The sequence below is a fragment of the Neodiprion virginianus genome, chromosome 1 (genome assembly GCF_021901495.1).
Source record: "Neodiprion virginianus isolate iyNeoVirg1 chromosome 1, iyNeoVirg1.1, whole genome shotgun sequence".
In the NCBI taxonomy this organism is placed as follows: Eukaryota; Metazoa; Arthropoda; class Insecta; order Hymenoptera; family Diprionidae; genus Neodiprion; species Neodiprion virginianus.
Window position 1 is genome coordinate 30,084,196 of NC_060877.1, and position 22,370 is coordinate 30,106,565.

The 22,370-nt window shown below is 41.9% G+C and overlaps 2 protein-coding genes across 7 annotated transcripts; one reads left to right on the forward strand and one right to left on the reverse strand.

Annotated features, from left to right (window-relative positions):
* The first annotated feature begins 356 nt into the window (after positions 1 to 356).
* On the forward strand, positions 357 to 2,345 carry LOC124296706 (pre-mRNA-splicing factor syf2). Its single transcript, XM_046746988.1, has 4 exons — positions 357 to 547; positions 772 to 912; positions 1,020 to 1,312; positions 1,458 to 2,345. Exons 1-4 carry the CDS (start codon positions 458 to 460, stop codon positions 1,621 to 1,623), a joined length of 690 nt encoding a protein of 229 aa, XP_046602944.1. The 5' UTR covers positions 357 to 457; the 3' UTR covers positions 1,624 to 2,345.
* On the reverse strand, positions 1,746 to 22,105 carry LOC124296695 (proteoglycan 4-like). Of its 6 annotated transcripts, XM_046746951.1 has the most exons (10): positions 21,825 to 22,103; positions 13,204 to 13,342; positions 11,699 to 12,032; positions 9,873 to 10,262; positions 9,286 to 9,510; positions 5,806 to 5,957; positions 5,588 to 5,681; positions 4,771 to 5,019; positions 2,816 to 2,872; positions 1,746 to 2,562 (listed from the first exon to the last, which is right to left on the reverse strand). In XM_046746951.1, exons 2-10 carry the CDS (start codon positions 13,309 to 13,311, stop codon positions 2,537 to 2,539), a joined length of 1,635 nt encoding a protein of 544 aa, XP_046602907.1. In that variant the 5' UTR covers positions 13,312 to 13,342; positions 21,825 to 22,103; the 3' UTR covers positions 1,746 to 2,536. The 6 variants fall into 6 exon arrangements, with proteins under 6 accessions (XP_046602907.1, XP_046602908.1, XP_046602905.1 ...); XM_046746952.1 differs by lacking the exons at positions 1,746 to 2,562; positions 2,816 to 2,872 and having other exon boundaries at positions 3,255 to 4,971; positions 21,825 to 22,105; XM_046746949.1 differs by lacking the exons at positions 1,746 to 2,562; positions 2,816 to 2,872 and having other exon boundaries at positions 3,255 to 5,019; positions 13,204 to 13,338; positions 21,825 to 22,104.
* Positions 22,106 to 22,370: the final 265 nt, after the last annotated feature.

Genomic DNA, 22,370 nt, shown 5'->3' on the forward strand with positions numbered 1-22,370 from the left:
GGCTAAAACTTCGATTCAAATTCGGTTGAAACTTAAAATAAATACTTTACGAACGTTAGCTGTTAGCAGATATCGTTGACTGAAGTTATATACAGTTTCAGCCCTTTTCAAAGTTTTGGCTCACGGCCACCGGTGAGACGCTGCGGACAATTAGGTTCCCTATAAAACGCTTTACGGACACCTAACACGACGAATGTAGCATCACGTAAACAGTGGATAATGCAGAGCGTATTTATCAAAGTGCTCGACAATTAGTTCCGCAAATCTACCTCGGGCTAGAGGGCGTTGGAAAATGAGAACGGCCGACTGGGACATCAGAGATAAGGAACCACAAAGTAGTAATAACTTCGTGCAAGGAACACGTAAAACGGGAATCAGAGTCGCTGTTGGCTGAGAGATTTCACACTTGTCAAACTATTGAAAAAGTTTTAGAATCAAGTTTATTCTGATAGAAACAATGGCAGACGAAGCTGGTACGAGTTCGCAATCGTTTGCCGATAAACAGGCCGAGCGTATGAAGCGGCTGAGAGAACTGCACTCAAAAAGGGTATTCTATTTGTAAATTAATGTCGTATTCTAACCTAGTTTGTAAACATACTGATGATGTATAGTATACATTTGCGTGGTAAACAGTGTTTGTCGTATCTTAATTTTTATACAGCCTTACTAATTTTGGAAAGTTTCTTAAAGGTTTAGACTGTTAAATTTGCAAAACAGTTAGCGCCGATTTACGCAGGTTCACTTCGTCATATAATGTAATCGTTCTTATAGAATGAAGCCCGGCAACAAAATCATAAAGAAGTTATCGAAGAAGACAAAAGAAATAAGTTACCGTCTAATTGGGAAGCTCGTAAGCGTCAGGCAGACTGGATCATGAAAGATGAAGAAGCTAGAAAGGAAGCACGGGCCAACGTAAGGGGAAATAACTTGCCTCTATCTGCCACCTGATATTATATGTTTCATCAGCAATGATTTCCTGTAAGATTATTGTCTAAAATAATTGTCGACTGTGCTTTCAGGGAGAAGACTACGATAGAGTGAAGCTATTGCAAATAGACGCAACAGAGGCTGAGCGCCTGGCTCGTAAACGGAAAAAGAAAAATCCAGATCCTGGATTTGCAGACTTTGAACAGGCAACTATCAGACAATATAATCGATTGGTCAAAGGTATTAAACCAAATATGGAAAACTATGAAGCGGCCAAGGAAAAGCTTGGCGCTGCATTTTATGGTGATAGGAATACAATTCTACAAGGACTCCACGAAGACAAGAAGGATGCCGTTGATAGATTGGTCGAAGATGTGGAAAAACAGTTAGTCAATTTTTTAATCAATGCTTCTATTTTTGCTGCGAATATATGATCAAAAGATTGTGAATATTAATATTGATTATTTGGTAGAAGTTATGAAATATATTTTCATGGGACTGGCTACTTTAATTGCATTTTATTGTTTCAGAATTGCTAAACGTGAGAAATACAGTCGTCGTAGAATGCACAACGACGATGCGGATATCGACTATATCAACGAAAGGAATGCCAAATTCAATCAAAAATTGGAACGGTTTTATGGAGAACACACTCGTGAAACTAAACTCAACTTGGAACGTGGTACCGCTATTTAACGAATTATCATTTCGTTCATGCGAATGTTTAAGTCACCTCTATTGGTGATCATTTCGATTCTATGCCGTGTCTTAATTAGTCACGGCAAGCATTACTCGTATCTTGTAGAGAATTTTTTTAAAAATCCGTAGAAATTTTGTAAAATAATAGAGACATGGATAACATACTAATTAGTAGACGTTACTAATTGTATAGGATGGACCCATCTCTAAATTTATTTTATATTAATTTTCGCTGGTCTTGATTTCTTTCCGTAATCAGCTTTCGCGATACCTCATGACTCATTTATTATTCAGCCACGCGATAATTTGTACGGTTTTACCATTTTGTGCACTTTGGCACGGCTGCACGGAGTTCTGGCGCAGTACAGTTTTTCAATTGAATAACATTATATACACAATCTGTTGGGAACTTAATAAAAAAAAAATCGTACGAAGATCGTTGGTATTCTTGTTTCGGTAGGAAGGAAAACTTATAACAAGTTGCAACTGGCCCAGATTTTGACAAAATTAAATTAAGTCAGAAGATCCCAAACTGCGTACAATCTAGCGTGTGGCGATTCATGCAATATTTATTGTTATTTTACAATAAAAAAGATTAAACTGGACTTAGAATCGGTAGTATTGGTTTGAAGATAACAATAATAATGGTTGAACAGTTGAATGTAAAATACGTATTTCTCATTTTGAATAAAAAATTAAATTAATTTACATTATTACAATATTCACATTTTTATTTCAGTCACTTAAATTCCTATAATTATTTTTATCATTACTATATTATGTATTTAGTTTCTTTTAAATATAAATAAATAAATTATTTATTCGGATATATATGTATACATGCCAGGGTATGTATACAAATATACTTGCATATATGTATACAGTTTTCAGTTCTCTAATTCGGTTTACATCATACCACCCAGTTGTGCACTGTTCCTAGAGAAGAAAAAATGTTCCGTATTTCAAATATTACATTTTCAAAATACAACATGTACTAGTAATGAAAATTGCTATTTTAATCGTTCAGTCATAGACAGATGACGTGTAGTTTGCAACAGGCGAAAGTGAAAATACGATTCTATCTACAATTCTTGCGTTCACAAATGTGAAACATTTGGCAAATGATTTCTGCAGCTCATTGTCGCTTGAATGTTGAAACTAATTTTCTATCATTGTTTAAAATACTCACGCCTTGGTGAAAAATTGTGGTGATGTGTCACTCGTATGTGAATATCTTGCGTTTCACCTATACATGAAAAGTCAACTTTCATTACGATATTCCAAATGCAGTATAGCCCGACGACATTACATCTGAATTTTAATTTATTTAAATTGCAATCTTTTTCTCCTCCGATATCAAGTTTTAATTTTTGCGTTCTAAGCAGATTGATACATGTTTTTCCATTATCCAAAAACGAAATGTTGAGATATAACTGGACAAAAAGAAAGTTTTTCAATATGTAATGGGAATCAGAATATACAAATGTCTTTACTCCGATCCACATTCTTGTGGAGTAACAAAGACACTTACCTCGATCCGCTTGCAAGAATAATAATGCGCAGGTATGATCAAACATCTTGCTGTTAGTTTTATTACTTTCAAACAATTTGTAAAATGAAGCCAATAATACATGGTAATTAGTCTCTTTATTTGCATGGAATGCAAGACACACATAAAATTCTGATAAAACCTTCAGAGTACAATTATTAGGAAAAACATATGCATGGTAGTTAACATTACGACATCAGGTCACATCATACGCAAGTATTCAATAAGGAATTATTTTGTGTGAAGATGAGCCTGCCTCTGCGTATACCTCTAAAAACAAAAGTCTATACATTTGATCAGGTTCTCATGGAGCTTTAATGATAATTGCATGAAAAAATATTTGTACATGAAGCTTATTAAAATTTTCTTTCTTTGTTATGGGGAAAGAAATAAAACTAAAACATTTAAAAAAATAAAAAATTTAGTTAAGTATTCAAACCGATAGAATTGCTGGACGGGGGTTTCCGTTATTATTACTATACACCAAAGAGGCCGGAAACGGGCTAGCGATAAATCATATTAACTATTTACTATATTGGAGTTTATTTTCTACAACGATCTTGTTAACCTTTCAACACACTTTATAAAATATAACAGTGTAACTGTAGAAATACACGTCGCGTGTATAACGTTATACACGCGAATTGCAAAGTAAATGTGGGGGACTGAATTACGGAATGCGTGTACATACATCTGATAACTAATTGGATCGTTCAAGTTAAATCCTTTATATTTACATGACGTTTAGAAATTATCTTCAACATGAAGCGATTGTGTATTCAATTTTAATGAAACGTGATTGACTTATTTATTTATACGTTATGCTTTTAAAATAGGCCTCATTTATTGTGGGATGTATTGCACTTTTCACGTGATGTGTTATATATGTACTTAACGTTTATACATGAGCAATTGTTAATCTATCAAACTGCATTCAACACTTGACACTTTACTTGTAACAGTATTTTTGGTTTTGGGTTCATGCAGCAAAGTTTCAGCTCCGGTGACCCACGACTGATACGTGATTTTTCTCAAAAGTAAAATACAAAAATCATTGGGACGCAGAATTGCAAAACCCCACCGACTTTGGGGCTAGTGAGATGAAAGTGAATTGTCAAATTATAACGGAAAAAAAATTCCCACACTTTTGTATTACATTCATCGTCGTCTAAGAAACTTCTATCGCGTTTCATACAGTTTAGTCATCTCGGTCTCGCAAAAAATTGTTGAGAATTAATATCGAACGAAAAGTTCAAACGCGTTGCTACTGTAAGTCTACGGTCGGCTTGTGACAAGTATCTGTCACTGTTCAAAAACACTGTGTGAGTGGATCTCCCTTTCACATCAAAGCGCGAAACGAAAAAATCTCCAGTGGAAAAACCGAGCTGTGAACGAATGGTTGAAAAATACCGTAAACATCCAATCAAACCCAAAAGGGTAAAGATCAACTGCGGTTCGATCTGCACCAGTGATTCACCGTTCCTGAGTCAGCGGGGCTGTCTTCGAGGCCTGGTCATCACGTTTTTGGGTGGTACCAGAGTTGAAAAGTGGCCTCAAGCTCTCAACGGGCACCAAACACTTTAGACTAGCCGTACCTGAACTGTGGCTGGGCAAACGCGGCATATCGCACTGTTCGCACTTGTCCATAAGCGGATGGTTGTCGAAGGTACACATCCCGCAGACCCACGAGGGTCCGTCGCGTTCTTCCCGGTCCCCGGACGGAATCCAGGCTGGAGGTCGAGAGGGCAGAGGCGGTGGCCTCGGGTTCGTTCCAGCGAAGGGCACGAACGGCTGCCCTGTGTAGATGCTTTGATAGAACTCTTCGTTTGTCTCTCCCAGAGGCACTGCGAGTAACGTGGCCAAAACGTAATTCGAGCTTTTTTTTCTTTACGTTTTTTTTTAATGCGATTCCGTCGTACTTCGTAAGCAACAAATCTTTTACAAGGAAGATATCTCCCAGATCGATCTCGCCGATTTGATTTCTTTCGCGATATGTTGTAGTGGACTAAGAACTAAGCGACACGTGTTTTTTTTTTATCTGTCATTAAACACTTTGAGGGGTGAAACCACCCTCCAAAGTAAGGCATGTCAAACGGTGATTTGACAGTTTTCCCCACAAGAACATAATATTTTTTAACCAATCCAGCTGGAAAAGTTTTCTTGTAACGAGAAATGGAAAATATTAGTTTCTCAATTGAAAAAAAATTAAATAAAAAAAACCGCCAAATCGCCCCTTTACACGCCTTACCTTAGAGGTTGGTTTCACCCCCTTAAAGTGTTTAATGGCATTTACAAAAAAAATAAAAAATCCATGTCGCTTAATTTTTAGTCTACTATAACATGTTACAAAGAAATAAAATCGGAGAAATCTACCTGGGATACCTTCCTTGATAGAATTATTTCGCTGCTTACCTGCCGGGTCTGACGATTGGTCGACTTCGCTAGCCATCCTGTCGCATTCAACCTGGAGTTGGTAAATTTCGCTTCGAAGTTTGCTCTCCAGCTCCTGCGAATTGACGAACAATGAATTTGGTGCGAAGCTGGACATTCAACGGTTACCGAAATGAGAAGAGGGTTGAACAATTTTGCAATCAACCGTATCGCTTGAATCGTGATCGATTAATTTATACCTGCGGGGGCGTAGCGGCGTTGAACGGTCTTGCCAAACATTTCAGTTCCCGTTTCATGGCGTCCAGTTTTCCTTTTTCCGCTCGCAATTCCTTAGCGAGACGATTTCTTCTCACCATCTGCTCAGCGACCAGCTGCTTTTGATGATCCGCCACTGTAACACGAATACGAAAGATAATGCTTTAGCTGTATTAATTATTCATCAACTTTACGAGTAATAATTTCGCGCGTGGAACAAAAGCAGGCGAACTTCACGTCATGTTTAAAAAATCAACTTTCCACATCTGCGCGAGAAATCGATATAAAATTTACATAGCCGAATCGAAAATATGATAGAAATTCTTTAAGAGGATATGCCTCACGTCTTTCGAATTGGTCTTCCATCACGGAGGAGTTGAAAAGTGAACTCGGAAGATGAAGACGAACAATAACGCCCACTACCGTGTTTCGACCGGACGCTACATGACAAACTTCGTCCAATGTTTTTCCACATTGGATTCGCATAGGTACTGATTACGAAACTGTCACGTGATTATTCGGCCTTATCTGTCGGCTGATAAGCCATAACGGGAGTCGGAAGGCTCGACCTCGCATTTCAATGACGAAAAGTCAATTTGGACTTTGCATTGAAAGAATCTAGGGACTTTTGTAATTTTTTATACAAATTTGTTTTCCGTATCTCAGCCGAAAGTCGATATTCCATAAATGCAGACCTCGACATTCGCAGAAACAATCACGTACCTCGTACAGATCTTTTTACTTTCTCTTTTATTCTTCAACACTTCGAAACGGAAATATTTCACCCTAACTTATCTCTTCTGTGTATATTTCCTGATGTTTTCGAATGTGAAGTACAATATTGTTCGACACTCAACGTCCGATAGCTGTAAATATTTGCGAGTCAGCCGATGACGAAAGTCGTGAATTGAACTTTGTCCAATGATCGATTGGCCGTTGGGACAAACATGCAGAAGTGAAAATGTGCTAAATATACCATTCAGGTAAAACGAACAGCTTTCGCGTACGGCGCAGAAACGACAAGTATAATAATACGTACATGCATGCTCTTGTACAATTTATGTACGCACATACGTAGGCAGAAAAGAGAGTAGAAATCCACGGTGCTGCGACCACTTACGATTTCCGTCCGGATTATCCGCGGGTGTATAATAACTCGTGGGAAAAACGCCAACAAGGAAAATCTATTTTAGCTATTGAACGGATAAACGCACGCCTAAACCGAATAGTAAACACAAGCCAATAAATTGGCGCGGAAATAGTAGGAACAGATTCCAACCGGATAGGTCGTAGGTGGAGGAGGAAGAGGGAGCGATGAGGAGGGGCTAATTATACACATTTATAATCACCCGCCCCGACGGCTTCGCACCCCGCCTCCATTTGATTGTCAACGCTCTGCGGACGCACGAAATTAACCCAGACAGAGATTTTTCGAAAAAGGTTTTACCTCCGTACGCCGCGACGGCCTCAACGATGGAAAACGGGACCAAGTTACGCACTCGTTATGCATTCGCAGAAATACGTTGGAGCTGTTCGGAGATTGGATTGGGAAGAATGTGTGAAGACTTGAATGGAGAGAAAGAATTAGGTATGCGGTTAGTTTATCTGACGTTTCTGCGTTATAGTTTTATCGCACTATTTTTCTTCTTTTTTATTGAAATTCAGAACGGATGCACAGACTCGATCTGTTTAATTGGAATCAAATCTGCAGGGAATTTAATTTCTTCACTGTACATAGTGCACATTGTACCTAGTTTCTTTTTTCGGATGCCTGCAGGTAGAAATGTTTTTTCGAATAGATATTTATACCGGTGTGTTTTGTTACGTGACTGACAGTGAGTTATGTCTAGGACTGAATAGTGACGGAGATTAAAATAAAATCATTATATATACAGATCACTGTTCTCTGCGTTGGCGGTTCCGGAAATTCTCGAATAGAGTGTAAATTTACATCGTCGAAACATTTCAAGGATAACAATAAACCGCGGGGATGATCTCTCTCTTTCCCTTTCCCGTTCTCTCTCTCTCTCTCTCTCTCTCTCTCTCTCTCTCTCTCTCTCTCTCTCTCTCTCTCTCTCTCTCTCTCTCTCTCTCTCTCTCTCTCTCTCTCTCTCTCTCTCTCTCTCTCTCTCTCTCTCTCTCTCTCTCTCTCTCTCTCTCTCTCTCTCTCTCTCTCTCTCTCTCTCTCTCTCTCTCTCTCTCTCGCTCTCTCGCTCTCTCACTTTAGACGTCTGCACAGTGAAGCAATCGAAAAAGCAAATCTATTACAAGATTAACGACGACGAAGTTCTCCGTGTTTTCTTGCAAAGCAAATACCTTATTGTTTGTTTGTCAGCGTATCGTACTAGGTACTGTACTGTTTTCTCTGTTTCAGAAGGAATGTTCGCCAATGTAAAAAATGCGGGAATCGTTTCGCCCAAAAATTATGAAGAGAATAAAAAATTTAACAAACGGTACAAGATAAACGAGAACGATCTTCCGTTTCAATCAACAATGCGGAAAAAGTGACGTGTTTCAGCCTTAGATTTTGCAATTAATCAAAGCTCGCGTATAGATATAGCTAATGCCAGACCTCGAGATCGAGTTTAGAAGAAACTTGTACTAAATTGCATCGACGAAGGATATACAAGCGGCTGCAGACGCATAGATCTAGAGAAATCCGTATCACGTTCCGAAGAGCGTCCCGCAAATTCGTTCTCTCTGGTGAACGTTACTTGAAAAAGAGAGGAACTGAAATAGCCGAAAAAGGATAGCCTACAAGTACACGCGCAAGAAGAGCCATCGAGAAGCCTGTACAAGGCCGCAAATTATTCCGTCGACGGGGTTCGCGGGGTCGACGAATTCGTCGAGTCGTTGATAACCGGAAGGCGATGTGCGTCGGATGAACGAACGGCGAAATCGCGTTTTCCCCGCTTCTGAATTCCTCCATGTTCGAGACGGTTTTAGCCCTAACATAACGGGGGCCACCGGGTTGGATCCCAGAGTGCCAGACGGTCAGGTGGCCGACGACGGGGGCGACTCTGACGCTTTTCGAGCGCCCACCAGCCATCGTCATGCGGTATGCGTCGCTCCCACACTCCGGCTATCTATAGTCTCGCTCTCGGCCAGGAATTCATAAATATCACCGACACCGGCCCGTCGACCATAGTTGATCCCGATACCTCGCCGCCGACGCTATCATTCGCCTTGTTCCACACCCGCCCTTGGGCGAGCACCTTCAGTGATACGGGAAGGCGGGTGTCGCGCGAATCGATGAGAATGAGAAACAATTATTTCGAGGCTTTAGGTCATCCAAAAAATTGGCGAGAGATTAGGGTCGAAATAAATTGGTGAAATTTGCCTCGTCGGAGCTTTTTCAAATTCGTAGTTTTACGGAAATTCTTCTCCAAAGGCACGCAGCTTTGATACTCACCTGAAACGGAAAAAAGAAAAAGAAGGGAAGCGCGCGACGGTTTCCATCTCACCTTTGTTTACCGGCGATTGTAAGAAGTCGGCAACGGTCGTGTTCGTCAAGATGGGAGGTGGAGGGTTGGCGTTCGGTGCGAAAGTAGAGGGCGAGGGTGAGGCGGGTGTCGTTGGAAGGCTCGTCGAGGGCGGGAGGCCCGACGTCGTCGGAACGGAAGGCGTCGTCGGCGCGCTCACCGTTGTCGTGGGACGAGGCAGCTGGCTCGGTGGTCCGGCCGGAAGCCCTGTCGAACAATTAGCCATTATACAGTTTGTCGTTGACGATTCGCGAAACGAAACCAGGAACAGCTGGTCAACCCTTGGAGAACACACAGGGTCTGTCTTTCTTCGTCAAAATGAACATTTTTTTTCGATGATTCAACATTTCTGAAGAGGCATTTGAACTACGGTGATTGATTTGACAATATTTGAGGAATATGTAGGAACGTTCTTTCAAATCGACGGAACGAGTAGTTCTGAAAAAAGCACAGGGTGATGGAAAAAATAGGCGTGTACTCCGAAGGTTAACGTCGCTACGAACTTGAAACCCGTGTCAAGTAAAACGTACAAATTTTTGTTAAACTTTGTTGTCTAAAGAAATTTATACCCGGGGGTCGGTGGGGCGTCGAAGCCGGGGGAAGCAGCGTCGTGGGCCTGGTCGGACCCATCGGGGGCCTTATCCTGGCGGCGGCCACGCTGCCAATGGCGCCGGGCCCGATGCTGATTTGAAGGCGACTCTGGAAGCCCCTCGGATCGACGGATGAGGTCGAGTAGGTGAGGCTGGAGCCGTGAGATCTGATGTTGATCGGAGGCTGGGGCTCGGAGGTCGGGGGCCTCAGGGTAAGGCTGACGGAGGTGTAGCTCCGGGAGGTGTCGGCGAGGCCGTTCGTCAGTCCCCCGTTGTGATCGGGTACGTGCCCGACGTAGTGAGGTCGGGGCTCTACCAGCAGGGCGCTTCGTTTACAGGTACCGCCGACTACTGGTATCGTTCGGAAATCTGCACGACCCGGTGGAAGAAAAGAATCGATTTAATCGACGGACCCGATCGTTTGAAAGTCGACTGGCTCAAGGATGAAAAGTTAAGAAAAGATACGAAAAGACCTTGGAAACATCCTCAAGCAATCTTATTTGCGCCAGTGATAGTCTCTGTGCGAGAAAAACGAATCTAAACAAATTCAAATTCGAATGAGACAAAGCTGATATACTAATCTATTCGGTAAAAGGTTCGAAGATTAAAATGCTCAAAATGACGATGAAACTCTGGCGTATCCGATCCGATCCTAATGCTTTTGGGCTTGTTGCACATAAGCACGGGGATGTTGTTTCATTCGTTGTTATTATCGTTAGCGCGAATAACACGGCTTGAGATTTTCCAAGTATTTTTATTTGATTCTCCAATTTATGATTCAGATCGCGGGTCTCGTTCATCCTTAAGTTGGGTCTTAAGAATGTATCGCGTCTAGGTACAGACCAGCCGTCAAAGTGTCGGAGCGCAAGAACCAAGAAACAGTGATTTAGAATCAATATCTGACGATATATCGAATCGTCACAAGTTACGTCGTAAAACGATTCCCACGGTATATCTACAGACGCTTGTTCAGGCATTGTTTCGTAATTCTTTCCTTTGGACGTTGTTTCGACTGGGCTTCTGTAGGTACCTACACGTGATTCATCCTTAGCAAAATTCCAAAGCAAAATTAACCTACACCTTCACCGTCGTTAGCGCAGTTGGAAAATGATCAATATTCTTAAATCGGGTCGTGAAACCTGGAGGAGGTGAGATGAAATCGCGTTTAAGATGAATGAGAACTCTGTGTTTATGATAGAGATGAATGTATGTACCCAATATCCGTTGTTTCTTCGACAGGTTAAATCGGTGTTACTCTCATGATTTTTAACAGCTGTAGTTTACGCTGGCAGTAAAAATTGTAGATTATGTTTTCTAGTTAATATATTTTGAATTTAGATTCTCTGAATCGTGAAAAATAACGCATTTCCATAAATACATACGTATATGTTACATGGGTGGGCGGTGTTCACCTTACTCAACAGAAATATGGTTTTAAAAAATGATTGAAACGTAATACGTATGTACGCCCCGAGGTTGCTACCGTTTGTTCGTTCTCCGTCAATATTATTCCAGCCTGGTGTGCAGAAGAGAAATGATAAAATTCCCGAATTGAATACGAATCCCTTCTCCGCCCACGCGCGACCGATAGAAATAAGTTACCACGCTTTTTTCTACCTCCCCAAACAAAATATATACAATCGTAATTCTCCCTGGGAAGAGAAAAAAAAAAAAAAAGAAAACCAAATCGGCAAGGTAAATCCTGCATATTATTTCGCGCGTTTGCTGTCAAAGGCGGCTTCCTTTCAACGGTGGTTGCGTAACTTATTCATCTCTTTTTCTTAACGCAATTTAGAGGTTCGTACCGCGATTGCCAGCTGCAGGACTGCAGGCTACGTTGACGCTGAGTTCGAAGCCAGCGTTGTTGGGATTCGTCAGGTCGTCGAAGAAGCCCCGTGACGGGCACGCGGCCGGTGCGGATGCGGGGGCGCCGTTTTGGGTGCGAGGACAGGTGTGGGCGACACCGATGTCCAGGGAGGCTGGCCGGTGGGGACGAGGTGCGGCCTGATGATTCGTGGTCATCGCGTTGATCGAGGTCAGGGTGTCGGGGGGCGGTGGGGGCGGAAAGGCGCCCGAAGGCGGCCGCGACTCCTGCGTCGCGCGAAGGCTTCGCGCGCATGTCTCCTTGTCGTGGCTGTTCTGCAAAATACGCCCTCCGATTTTACTCGTCCGTTATCAACTTGCCTCAGCTCCGTAATCCCAACACACCGACAACCGATCGGAGAGTCGACGGCCTTACGCATGCTGAGTTAACGGACCGACTGCGGATCGTAAAGTTGAGACACCCGGCATGCGAGCTCCGCTCGGCCTTTCGCCGACAAATCGTGAAAACATCAATTTCCGGCTCTTCGGTGGTTACACTTTTGCATCGCGACACCTCCTTCGGACCTCCGACTCTTCCATTACCGCAGATCAAGCCTTTAATGATCTTCAACTTGAGATTTTCACGCATCGGAGCTCGCATGTGTCGAATGTACGTACGTCCGAGACCTCGAAAGTAAGGCGTTTGAAGAGCTGGCTGAAGGGTGGGCGAAGGGGAATTTGTCGAGAAGGCATTTTCATTACGGCAATTGATCGCGGACTCTTCACGTGTGATTGTGCCAAGCTTGGGAAATCATATTGAAAACTGTGTACGAAGAGAAAAATATTACAGGTTCGTACGTGAATTTCAAAAATTCTGCACAACGTGAGATGACGGAATCAATTATTGCAGTAACGGAACTGCGCTCGTTGAAAAATTCCACCGTCGTCTCTTCTCTGAAGCTCGCTTTCGAGGTTGGAAAGTCTTCTTTCAGAATATCTTTTCAACACGTGGGACAGAGGAATTATTCACGCCAGCTGACATGCATGTGTAAGTCACGCAAGACTGTCGCTAAGTGTATACATGTGTGTATATGTATATATACAGGTAGCACGACGTTCAGTCTGTTTAAAAATCACATTGCGGTAGGTTCGTAAAAACAATCGTGTTACAACTATATTAAAAAGAGCGTGGATGATTATATGTGGAGCAGAGTTATTGTCATTCGTATAATCAAAGTGTAATTACGTATTGCTACGCACAGCAGGTAAACGAACAACGGCAGCAACTCAACACTGTTACGGTACATACATGTAGAATTAGCAAAAAGAGCAACAACGGGCTTGCGGCGAATGAACAAAAATCACAATCAACGCCAACGACACACAGCATGCAACAACGAAATTTGTGGTCCGGTCACGGTGACGACGAGAATGACGAAGGGTGTGAAAACATGGGTATCGGTATCTCGTGGAGGGATGGTGAACGTGGCTGGCTCGCCTTGGGTACCTGGGCAATGCACTGTGACACGACGTGGTCCGGGAGTGCGGGAAACTGCTGCTTCAGCTCATGGAATAGCTGCATTATCGCGATGTTAGAGCAGTGACAGTCCCCCATCGCAGGCCCCCATCCTCGTGGAAAGGCCTACCTAAGAAGACATCGGATCAGTCACAATTCAGGCATTAACGATAAAACCGGATAAAACGAACGGAACGGGCGATATTGCGTAGGTGTAACGGTCGTTCCTCATATATATTCCCGTACAGGCTACTCTACGGTCCGTGGTCGAATGATCGCCGACGATTGAGAACTCGATTATTTTCATAGAGATAGACGTTGGTGGCGGCGATGGTGGTGGTGGTGGTGGTGGTGGTGGTGGAAGAGGAGGCGGACCGAGAATTGGCGAGGCAGGCGTTTCTCGACTGCGATTCATTCCTCCGATCGCTCGCAGGATGAATCCAAACCACCGCAGACCACTTTTGACTATTTATAATCAGGATTGACCCATTTTTCAAGACCAAGGTATAGTTCATTGCGCCACTGTTGGGTCGCGGTGAGGGCAACGGGCACCTCTGCACACAGACCAAGAGAGTTGGCAGCCGCCTCTCGAGGTGGACACCTGTGCCGCGTGCCAAAGGTGTTCTGCCTGCACGCAATTAACCACCGCCATCATCTCCGGTAGGTATATTTTGTCCTCTGGTGTATTTTACTCATCCGTGAGTCGGATGCCATAGCCTGCGCGAGCCCAACTACGTACCATCGCATCAGCGGTGGTTGGATAAAGAGCGGCGATACCGCCTCATTGTTGGGAACAAACTTCGAGCTATAGACGAAAATGTCTGCAGCTGCGATCCTACGCGTCAAACAAATTATTTTCAATTTTTTTATTTATAATGCGTCGAGTTTCTCTCGTATCTCATCTCTCCGCTGCTGCTTCAGGTACCAAAAGCATCGCGCCGCGGCGGCGGTGATTTTCAAAGAGGACAAATCGTGAATGCAGCTACGGTGCGCAACATCCTTGCGTACCTCGGTCACTCAATTAAAACGATATTTCCGGTTGCAGCAGACTTTGTGGTACATAGACCGGTCCTTAGACCCGCGATAAATTACCGACGTGTTTTTGCTTCATGCGGGGGAGAGTCGCACGCGGATTTTATGCGAGGCATGCAACTCGTCAAGGAACAAAGGGCTTCCTTGTTCAAAAGGCTTCGTAACGCTCGGATTGCGGCGTCGTCGTGCGGTTGGAAAAGCGTTGCTGCTGCTGCTGTTGCAAGTTCTGGCTGAGCAGCGCGTCTGTGGCAAAATATCAGGCGTTGCATCGGAGTAATAAGTATAATGTATATACCCAGGCATGTGATCTACGACCCACGGAAATTCTTGATCATCTTAGCGGGTTTCGCAAGAGTTGCCAGATTACTCGAGTTGCCCAAAGTATATACGCGCGATATGTAAATTGGTTCAACTTATAGCACGACGATGCAGTTCGCGGCTAGAGATCGGTTCGGCTCGTTTACTGCAGGAAATATTACTCGTTCCTTGTCAAAATTAGTGAAAATATATTGATAAACGATCCTGGATACGCGAAGTCTTCCATTTGTCATAACGCATAATTCATAATTATATCCTACTATGAAAATAGAACGCGAAAGTTATCGGCGTTATTTTTCTCATCCAATTATTATTGCGCCAAATTATTTCCAACAACTTGTACGTACAGTACCTGTACTATTCTTAAGTTGTCATGTAAAAAACTTGTGGCACGCTTTTTGCGCGTTGTGAATTATCCAGAGAAGTGTGATCACTTTCCGGATTGTTAGACATAATCGCGTGATGGGGATTCAACGACGAGGAAATTTTTGCGCTACTTATTGTTAGTCACCTGCGTAAAAGCAATGACAATCAGCACTGTTGTTTTCATAGATACATATACTCATCTGCTTTAAATGCTGTGTATACGATATTGTATAATATTTATATAACGTGAGGAAAACTGCGATAAACAGAGAGAAATTACTTTATGCTCGGTGATATGCTTTCGCTCACTCGTCGACGAGCGAAAGCGATGATAGATAAAATCGATATCGATGACGAGTGTATGGCGAAAAAATGTTTTGGCATGCCCGAAACGTTTCTGTGATTCATCTGAACTCGATTTGTTTATCCGTGTGACGTATGTGTAACTTATATAAACAAAACTCGCACGTCAATCGTTGAGAAAATTTGATACAAGATTAAAGAAAAGTGTAAAATAAACGAAACGGTACAATTGTACTAATAATAAGAACGTGAAACCCGGCAAAGTCCAGTAGTCGTGTGATTTGGGTTTTATCCTTGAATGAAGTTGATTTCATGCGTTCTTTTCGGCGTTGCGAAATAGTCGATGAAACACGTCGCTAGCAGACGGATATTTGGAGGGCCCATTTATATATTTTCGCAAAAAATTTATTTAAAAAGTTTGCTAACAATAAGATCTCTGTTTAAAATTTCAGTTAAAAGTTTGATATCGATGAGTGTATTAATAATCTCAAGTGTAGTAGACACGTATGAGAAAGAGGAAGAATTTCATTCATACAAATTCTGTGAAAGATCGAAGTGAAAATAAGTATGTACGGTCCAAGACGTTATATAATAAATTTGAGCACGAAGCGATACGTTTCATAAACGAAATTCCGTCTTGTCGTATTAATCGCGAAAATTTGTTTACTCTGCAATAAATTAAGACAGAATGATGCGCCGCGGTGTAATTTAACGTAGATTAGGATACGGGGATACAGAGAGACGGAGAAAGTAAGAGAAAGAGGCATGGATATGAAGCAAACGAGAGCAAAACCGGCAAATATTTGTAGAGAAAATGAAAAAGGTAAAAGAAAAACGGAATTCTGGCTTGCCGGGAAGATATTTGTGTCACGAAATACCAGCTACGACGGAGGACGTACCTAAGTTCCTACCGACTGCGCTTCGTCGGCGTCTGCAGCCCTCCTCCTCCTCCTCCTTCCTTCTCCTCCTTCTCCTTCCCCCTAAGCTAGAAGACACGCAGGTTGTCGCGCTGCCGCCGCATTCGGAGGCTCGACTCGCTTAATTAACGACCAAAAATTAATTACCATTTTTTCAAACATATTATACGTCGATCGAATTTTGAACAGAAATTTGGTCGTAGAAGGAACGTCGGATGAATTGCGTCGATTTTCCCTTTTCGCGAACAAGAAACAAATTTCAGGGTTAAACGGTTTTTAGATTGACCCGATACCGACGGTTCATTTCTCAAGCAACGATTCGAGATTATACGATACACCGAAACGAATTGTTAGACCCCTTTTGAACTATACATGTATAATAAGAATGTATGTATGAAAAATAAAAATCTGTTGAAAAAATAGAATCCTCGATATGTATTATCCTACGTGGTGAATATTTTTCCAGAGGCCTCGAGGATGGGAATAAAAAGAAATTGGAAACGAATCGAGTATCTCTTCGGTCTGATACTTGGCAAGGAATTAGGGAAAATCCAGGGAACGAAATGTTGGCCGGACGAATTTCTCAGCGCATGGGAATAATAATTAGGATAATTAGCGTCGAGGCGAGCCGATGGCAGGTGGCTGGTTATATTTTGAAGAAAAAGACGTCGTTATTAATTGCCGAACGCGTACGCAATTCGGTCCTGTCTGTAAATGACAGCCGTAACCGCGTGCGAGTAATTGGATAAGTTAGGAGCGAGTCGCTCGCCGCTGCCTTCCTGAGGGATGCTTTTTTTAAACCAGCTCTCGAGGTCTCTCGTCCACCGTCTGAATCGTCCGAACTACACCCCGAATCCCCATCGGACATCCTACTTTGCGAAACATGTCACATTTCATAACCCTGCGAGACACGTACGAACGTAAATCAGTCACTTCCCAACCGCTTATCGTTACTGCGATTTTAATCAAAACGCACGTGTGCCTAATTCTGGATCACCGAGACTTGACGCCCGCTCAATATAATTAACCCTTACGCTGCACTCGTCCTGTGTTTAACGCCGGTGTCGCTGGAGACCCCGCCTCGAAAATCATTGCGTAAAGTTGAAAAAATTCTGGGATACACTTTAGATATGATATTTCAATGCAGATTAGTTATCTTTAGCAAAATGAAACGTTGAATATTGAAGAAAAATTCATAGGACAATAAAAAACTGGAAAATCGATCACTCTAATAAATGTATCGTAACTCATTGAATTTTCAATATTTTCAGCTGAAAGTTAACTGAGTAACTTTCAAGACACAGATATTTAAGAAGAAAAAGTATGGAAAAAAAGTATTCGGTTGAGTGAGTGAGGTTGAATTTTTTGCAATACAACGAATTAACGATTTTTACGATGTTTTATTGTTTATCTTCGATTAAATTAGATTATTTTGGAGGTTTTTCGTATGGAATTTATGGCAAATATGCCCTGGGGTCATTTTGACCATATTGTGCAGCGCAAGGGTTAAATATAATGTATATTTAATTATATGTCTCACGCAGGATTTTTGCCATTTTTATGACCCGATTCGAAAGAATTTTCTACCGCTTCTTTGAGGAATAATTAAATAATCGATGCTGTGGAAATTATGGGTAAGTTGTTTTACTTCGTATTGTTAGGGTGAGCTTATCAAATCACATACTCTACATGGAATGAATTTTGCCTGTCGGTTACTATTACTCAATTACTATTAGAAATTACACTCTCTTCTACCAGTTGAATCAGGGTCTAATTAAATTGATTCGATTCAAATTTTAATGAGGCTGAAATTAGTAACGCTAACGTAATGAAACCTCAGTAAAAATTATTATTGCGCAATTTTGGAATGACTTTCAAGGATTTGCCTTTGCAAAATATGAGTATACGTTATTTATCACGGTTTACAAAATTTCAGACATTCCCAAAGGTGTGAAGTAACAATTTTTCCTCAACATGCATATCTACCGTAGCGTTACAAACTTCATTCTCATAAATTGTAAACTTTGTTCCTGTTAGATCGAAAAAAAAAAGTTAAAAAAATATACAATATCTGACAAATTTTTCGTCACGCGTGCAGTCTACTCGTCAACACGTCTGGATAATTTAATTCCTGTTGGGTAGACCTTGTGAAACATATCTGTGAAATCTCGTCCAACGGTAAAATGAACAGAGAAAATGGTTGTGACCTATATTATGTGTAAAGTCGTTGAAAAAATAGTCAGGGAGAAAGGGGTTAGGAATTTTTTAAATAAACAGAACTCAGATGTTACGCTACTTCTTGTCGTATATCGGTGAAAATTAAACACATCCGCGAGTCCATAACGGCACGTCGCCGATTGAAATTTATCGAGGGTAATTTGTCACACAGAGTTGCACAGGTATCCGTCCGTCCGGTGTTGGGTGATATACCGCGTCAACAAAGTGTGTGATAGTTTTCGACAAGCGTATAGTCAGGTGAAAAATGTTTGTTAAAGACGAAAAAAAAAAATAAATAAAAAATAAAAAATGTCGAAGCGAAGGATTCGCGGATAAATTCCGAGGATGATATTGTGCCGCAGCGGTGTAGGAAAGCGGCGATAGATAAAAAATTGAACAAAGTAAAATATATTTTCTGCCCGACAATCGCAACGGGATATAATTCAACCGCGGTGAATATTTGCCAATGAAGAATTGAGGAGGCGGACAGATTTCTCGTGATAATATTAATATCTTTGCTCATTCCTATGCAGATAAACTACACTACAAAACGAATCGGCGAATGTTTATAAAAAGTCGGCGACAAGGCGGAGAGAAAAATGCGAAATTCGGCGACACCTGTTCGACGCGATGAAGGTTCGTCGTCGCCGTCGGCGTTGCGGTTTTATTACGTCAGAGATCGGGGTTGACGTATGCTTGCTTGTGCCTCCTCGCAACGTAGCTACATAAGTCCATCCGAAAGTATATATATATACACATGATATATACATAATTACATATATACATACATGTGTGTAACGTATACCAACGACACAAATTGTAGCTTTTTTACTATCGTGTGCAAACTTTTAAAAATAAATACAAGCTTTATATACTCCGAGGAGGTTCAAGAGCGCGCTCTCGGTTATTATAATATGTTGTGGCAAATTCTGTCGATCTACTGCTTATACGCGTTATAGATATGTATGATAGACACATGTCGACCTTATAGGGGAAATTTGATGACGAAAAAGTGGCATTTTCACTACAAACTTCACACGCACAGATGCAGATGGGAGAGTTGAATTTTATTCAAAAAAAAAAAATTGCGATGTGCCATGTGCAAAAGACTGTTGATCGGAAGTACGGCAATGAGGACAAGAAGAATTGTGTATTAAAACGATATAAAATTATAGTTGATTTCGATTGGCTCCGTATCGTTTCATCGAATTCCTTCAGAGTGGCACATCATCGTTTATATCACACTGAGAATAAGCCAAAGTAAAAACTACGATCAAGATTCTACAAAGTTAAGCTTGCACGAGTAATCCAGAGGCGACGAAATCGTTATTACCGACAATTTCACGCTCTCGGCGCAACGAATCGATGATTCGTACAATTGTCCGCAAATCTGGTACGAGATTGGCATGAAGTATCGTAGATAGGATACGATTATAGATTTATACTCCGAGTGGAAATATCTGGTGTATTTTATTGATTTTCGTTACTCAAGCGTTCCAGAATTACGATGAATAAATGTATCAACAACCGAGCGACTTTATCTCGTTAAATTTTACGCGTAACAGGACAGGATATACGAAGTGAGATTATTGTGTGGACTGTGGCCAGTATAACGATTTAATTGATGCAATTAGCGTGTATAATGTCGGTATTGCATAATCACAAATATGCATATGTAGTATACATATAGTATATATGTAACAAGACACGTAACGGATATATACACGAATATGTAATTTAATCTGAAGCCAAAGTCTATTTCTGTTCGTCATACAGCCGTGCATAAAATACCGAATAACGTGTGTAAGACGTATAATACGAGAAGAGGGCATATCATAGAAGCAGTAGATCATAGAATGGGGCGAGTCACGTGCGAGGTATTTTTTGAATTATAATATTGACGTGACGAAGTTTCTTCATGTTTTTTTTTTCTTCTTCTTATTATATTACATATATTCGCGGGGCAAAAAAAAACTGCGAGTCTTTTAACGGCGTGCCAAGGTTTCGGGTTTAGAAGTTGTGATCAGAAAAATTAGGAAAGCAAAAAAAGAAACTTGAAAAAGATGCTTGTTCGAATTTAGTTTGTTCTCGCGTGAATTTGAAATTCAAATTTTGTAACGTATAATACGATGAGTCAAGTTATCTCGTGAATTGATAAAGAATTATGCAAGTTGTGTGCGGTGTGATGTTTTTCATCTTTTTCTCTCTCTCTATCTTTATCTCCCTCAGACAAACGTCATCGCTAGCAAATTAATTGTACCGGCGCCGCCGGCGAGTTATATTAATTTTGTTAAATTTCAAAGCTATCCAAGATGACAGGTGACAAATTCGATCAGCTCTTTGATCAACTTCAACTCGTCCGTGATATTGTTTCAAGGTATAGACAAATTTATTGTTTGCTATGTTCGCTGTCAGCGTCAGCTGACCGGTTCTTCTTCCTGTACACGCACAGGCATTGACGATCACACGTGTCTCGCTCTCTTTCTCTCTCTCTCTCTCTCTCCCTCTCTTTCGACTTACACATCGTTGATACAGGCATATCCACGCGTATGTACACACTTAAGATGAGAGCGAGATTCCGCGATCTTGGCCTTGGCAGTGTTTGTGGAATAAAATGACCATAGATTTAAGATGAAAATCATACCTCGTGCGCAAACAATAATTATCACATACCTACGCGCATACTTAACACTACATTCAATCCATGAATCGCGCTACGACGCGTGTTTACGATGCTGGGAATACCGGAATTATGAGTTCAGAATACAACACAATCAAGATCGCAAAGCTTCTCTGTCGGGTAATACAAATTGTCCAGTTACGAGAAATTAAATTACCAATTAAGAAAGTTTCGTATAGGTACATGGTATATGTAAAAGAAAAAAGAAACTCGTCTCTTCCCCTCAACCAGCTGAATAGTACTTAATCACGTGTCGTAAACAACATCGGTTGCAGTCACATGTGGGAAATGTACGCGTGTGGGTTTTTCGGGAGAATTACACGCATGCGAAACAGATCATCGGGTACATTGCGTCTATGACATCAGCCGTCGGCGAGTCAAATCAAACCGGTTCCTAATATCTATCTATCTATCTATCTCTATCTCTCTCTCTCGCTCGTTCTCTCCTATTCGATCACCTCCGCTCTTAGCGTCGGCGAGCGATTTCGTCGGTGAAAATCGAGGCGGTCGATTTGTTTGCCTTCGAATCGATCGTGAACGTGTGCTCCCGTGTATGTTGCTACACTTACTACGTACGTACGGTGCGACACGCAAGCCAGTTAGTTTTAACCTATGGAATAGAGAGGGTTCTAAATCCTCGGGATTGGTCGATCGAGAGCGAAAGCGGAGAGTTAAGAGGTGAAGTAAGAATATTAAATCGCACGAGTACCGCGATCGCTTCGCGCGTATAACAACGTATATGTAGGATGTATGTACGAGTGATACATCGCTCTACCTACCGAATGGCAACCATTGAAACGTCCATAGTTTACAAGGAACGGTCACACTCACTCGGGTTCTACGCACACCGGTATTAATTAGACAAAAAGGCACTTAGGAGGACTGGTAGGTTCGACACCGGGTTGACAACATGTCGCGAATTATTTAGTCCGGGTCCCGGTTCCGAGCCGTGTTTTGTAACACTCTCCGTCTTGCCTCGGGTTTTAAAAATTGTTACGAGCGAGCGGCGACCGTCCGTCGAGACCACTGATCAGCTGTGCACTGCGTTTTGTTACTCGATGTTCAGATGGTCAACTCTGTCGAGTCGCGTCTCGCCGAAAGACTGTCGAATCGCAGCGTTAATTGATTAAATCGAAAATTGCCGGTTATGCGCCCCGTTTTGAGGCCCTAGCGTCGCTTTTACTTCTCTACCGATTTTCATGTTAGCCTTGCGTCAACTAGCGTAGTCAAAATGGCGTCGCTCAGCCACAAGTGACTCGGTTTATGAATGGGCCGGGATAGCAGGTGCCGACCGCAGGCAGTGGCGGGCGATTCAAAAACTTACT

What these genes read in the sequence shown, in the direction of transcription:
- LOC124296695 (XM_046746949.1), bottom strand. Translation starts at nt 13,311, where the DNA reads ATGGGGGACTGTCACTGCTCTAACATCGCGATAATGCAGCTATTCCAT. An exon ending in TCCTGCAGCTGGCAATCGCG is followed by an intron (nt 10,263 to 11,698) that starts GTACGAACCTCT and finishes CGGGTCGTGCAG; the next exon opens with ATTTCCGAACGATACCAGTA. An exon ending in GACGCCCCACCGACCCCCGG is followed by an intron (nt 9,511 to 9,872) that starts GTATAAATTTCT and finishes ATTGTTCGACAG; the next exon opens with GGCTTCCGGCCGGACCACCG.
- LOC124296706 (XM_046746988.1), top strand. Translation starts at nt 458, where the DNA reads ATGGCAGACGAAGCTGGTACGAGTTCGCAATCGTTTGCCGATAAACAG. An exon ending in GAGAACTGCACTCAAAAAGG is followed by an intron (nt 548 to 771) that starts GTATTCTATTTG and finishes TCGTTCTTATAG; the next exon opens with AATGAAGCCCGGCAACAAAA. An exon ending in GTCGAAGATGTGGAAAAACA is followed by an intron (nt 1,313 to 1,457) that starts GTTAGTCAATTT and finishes TTATTGTTTCAG; the next exon opens with AATTGCTAAACGTGAGAAAT.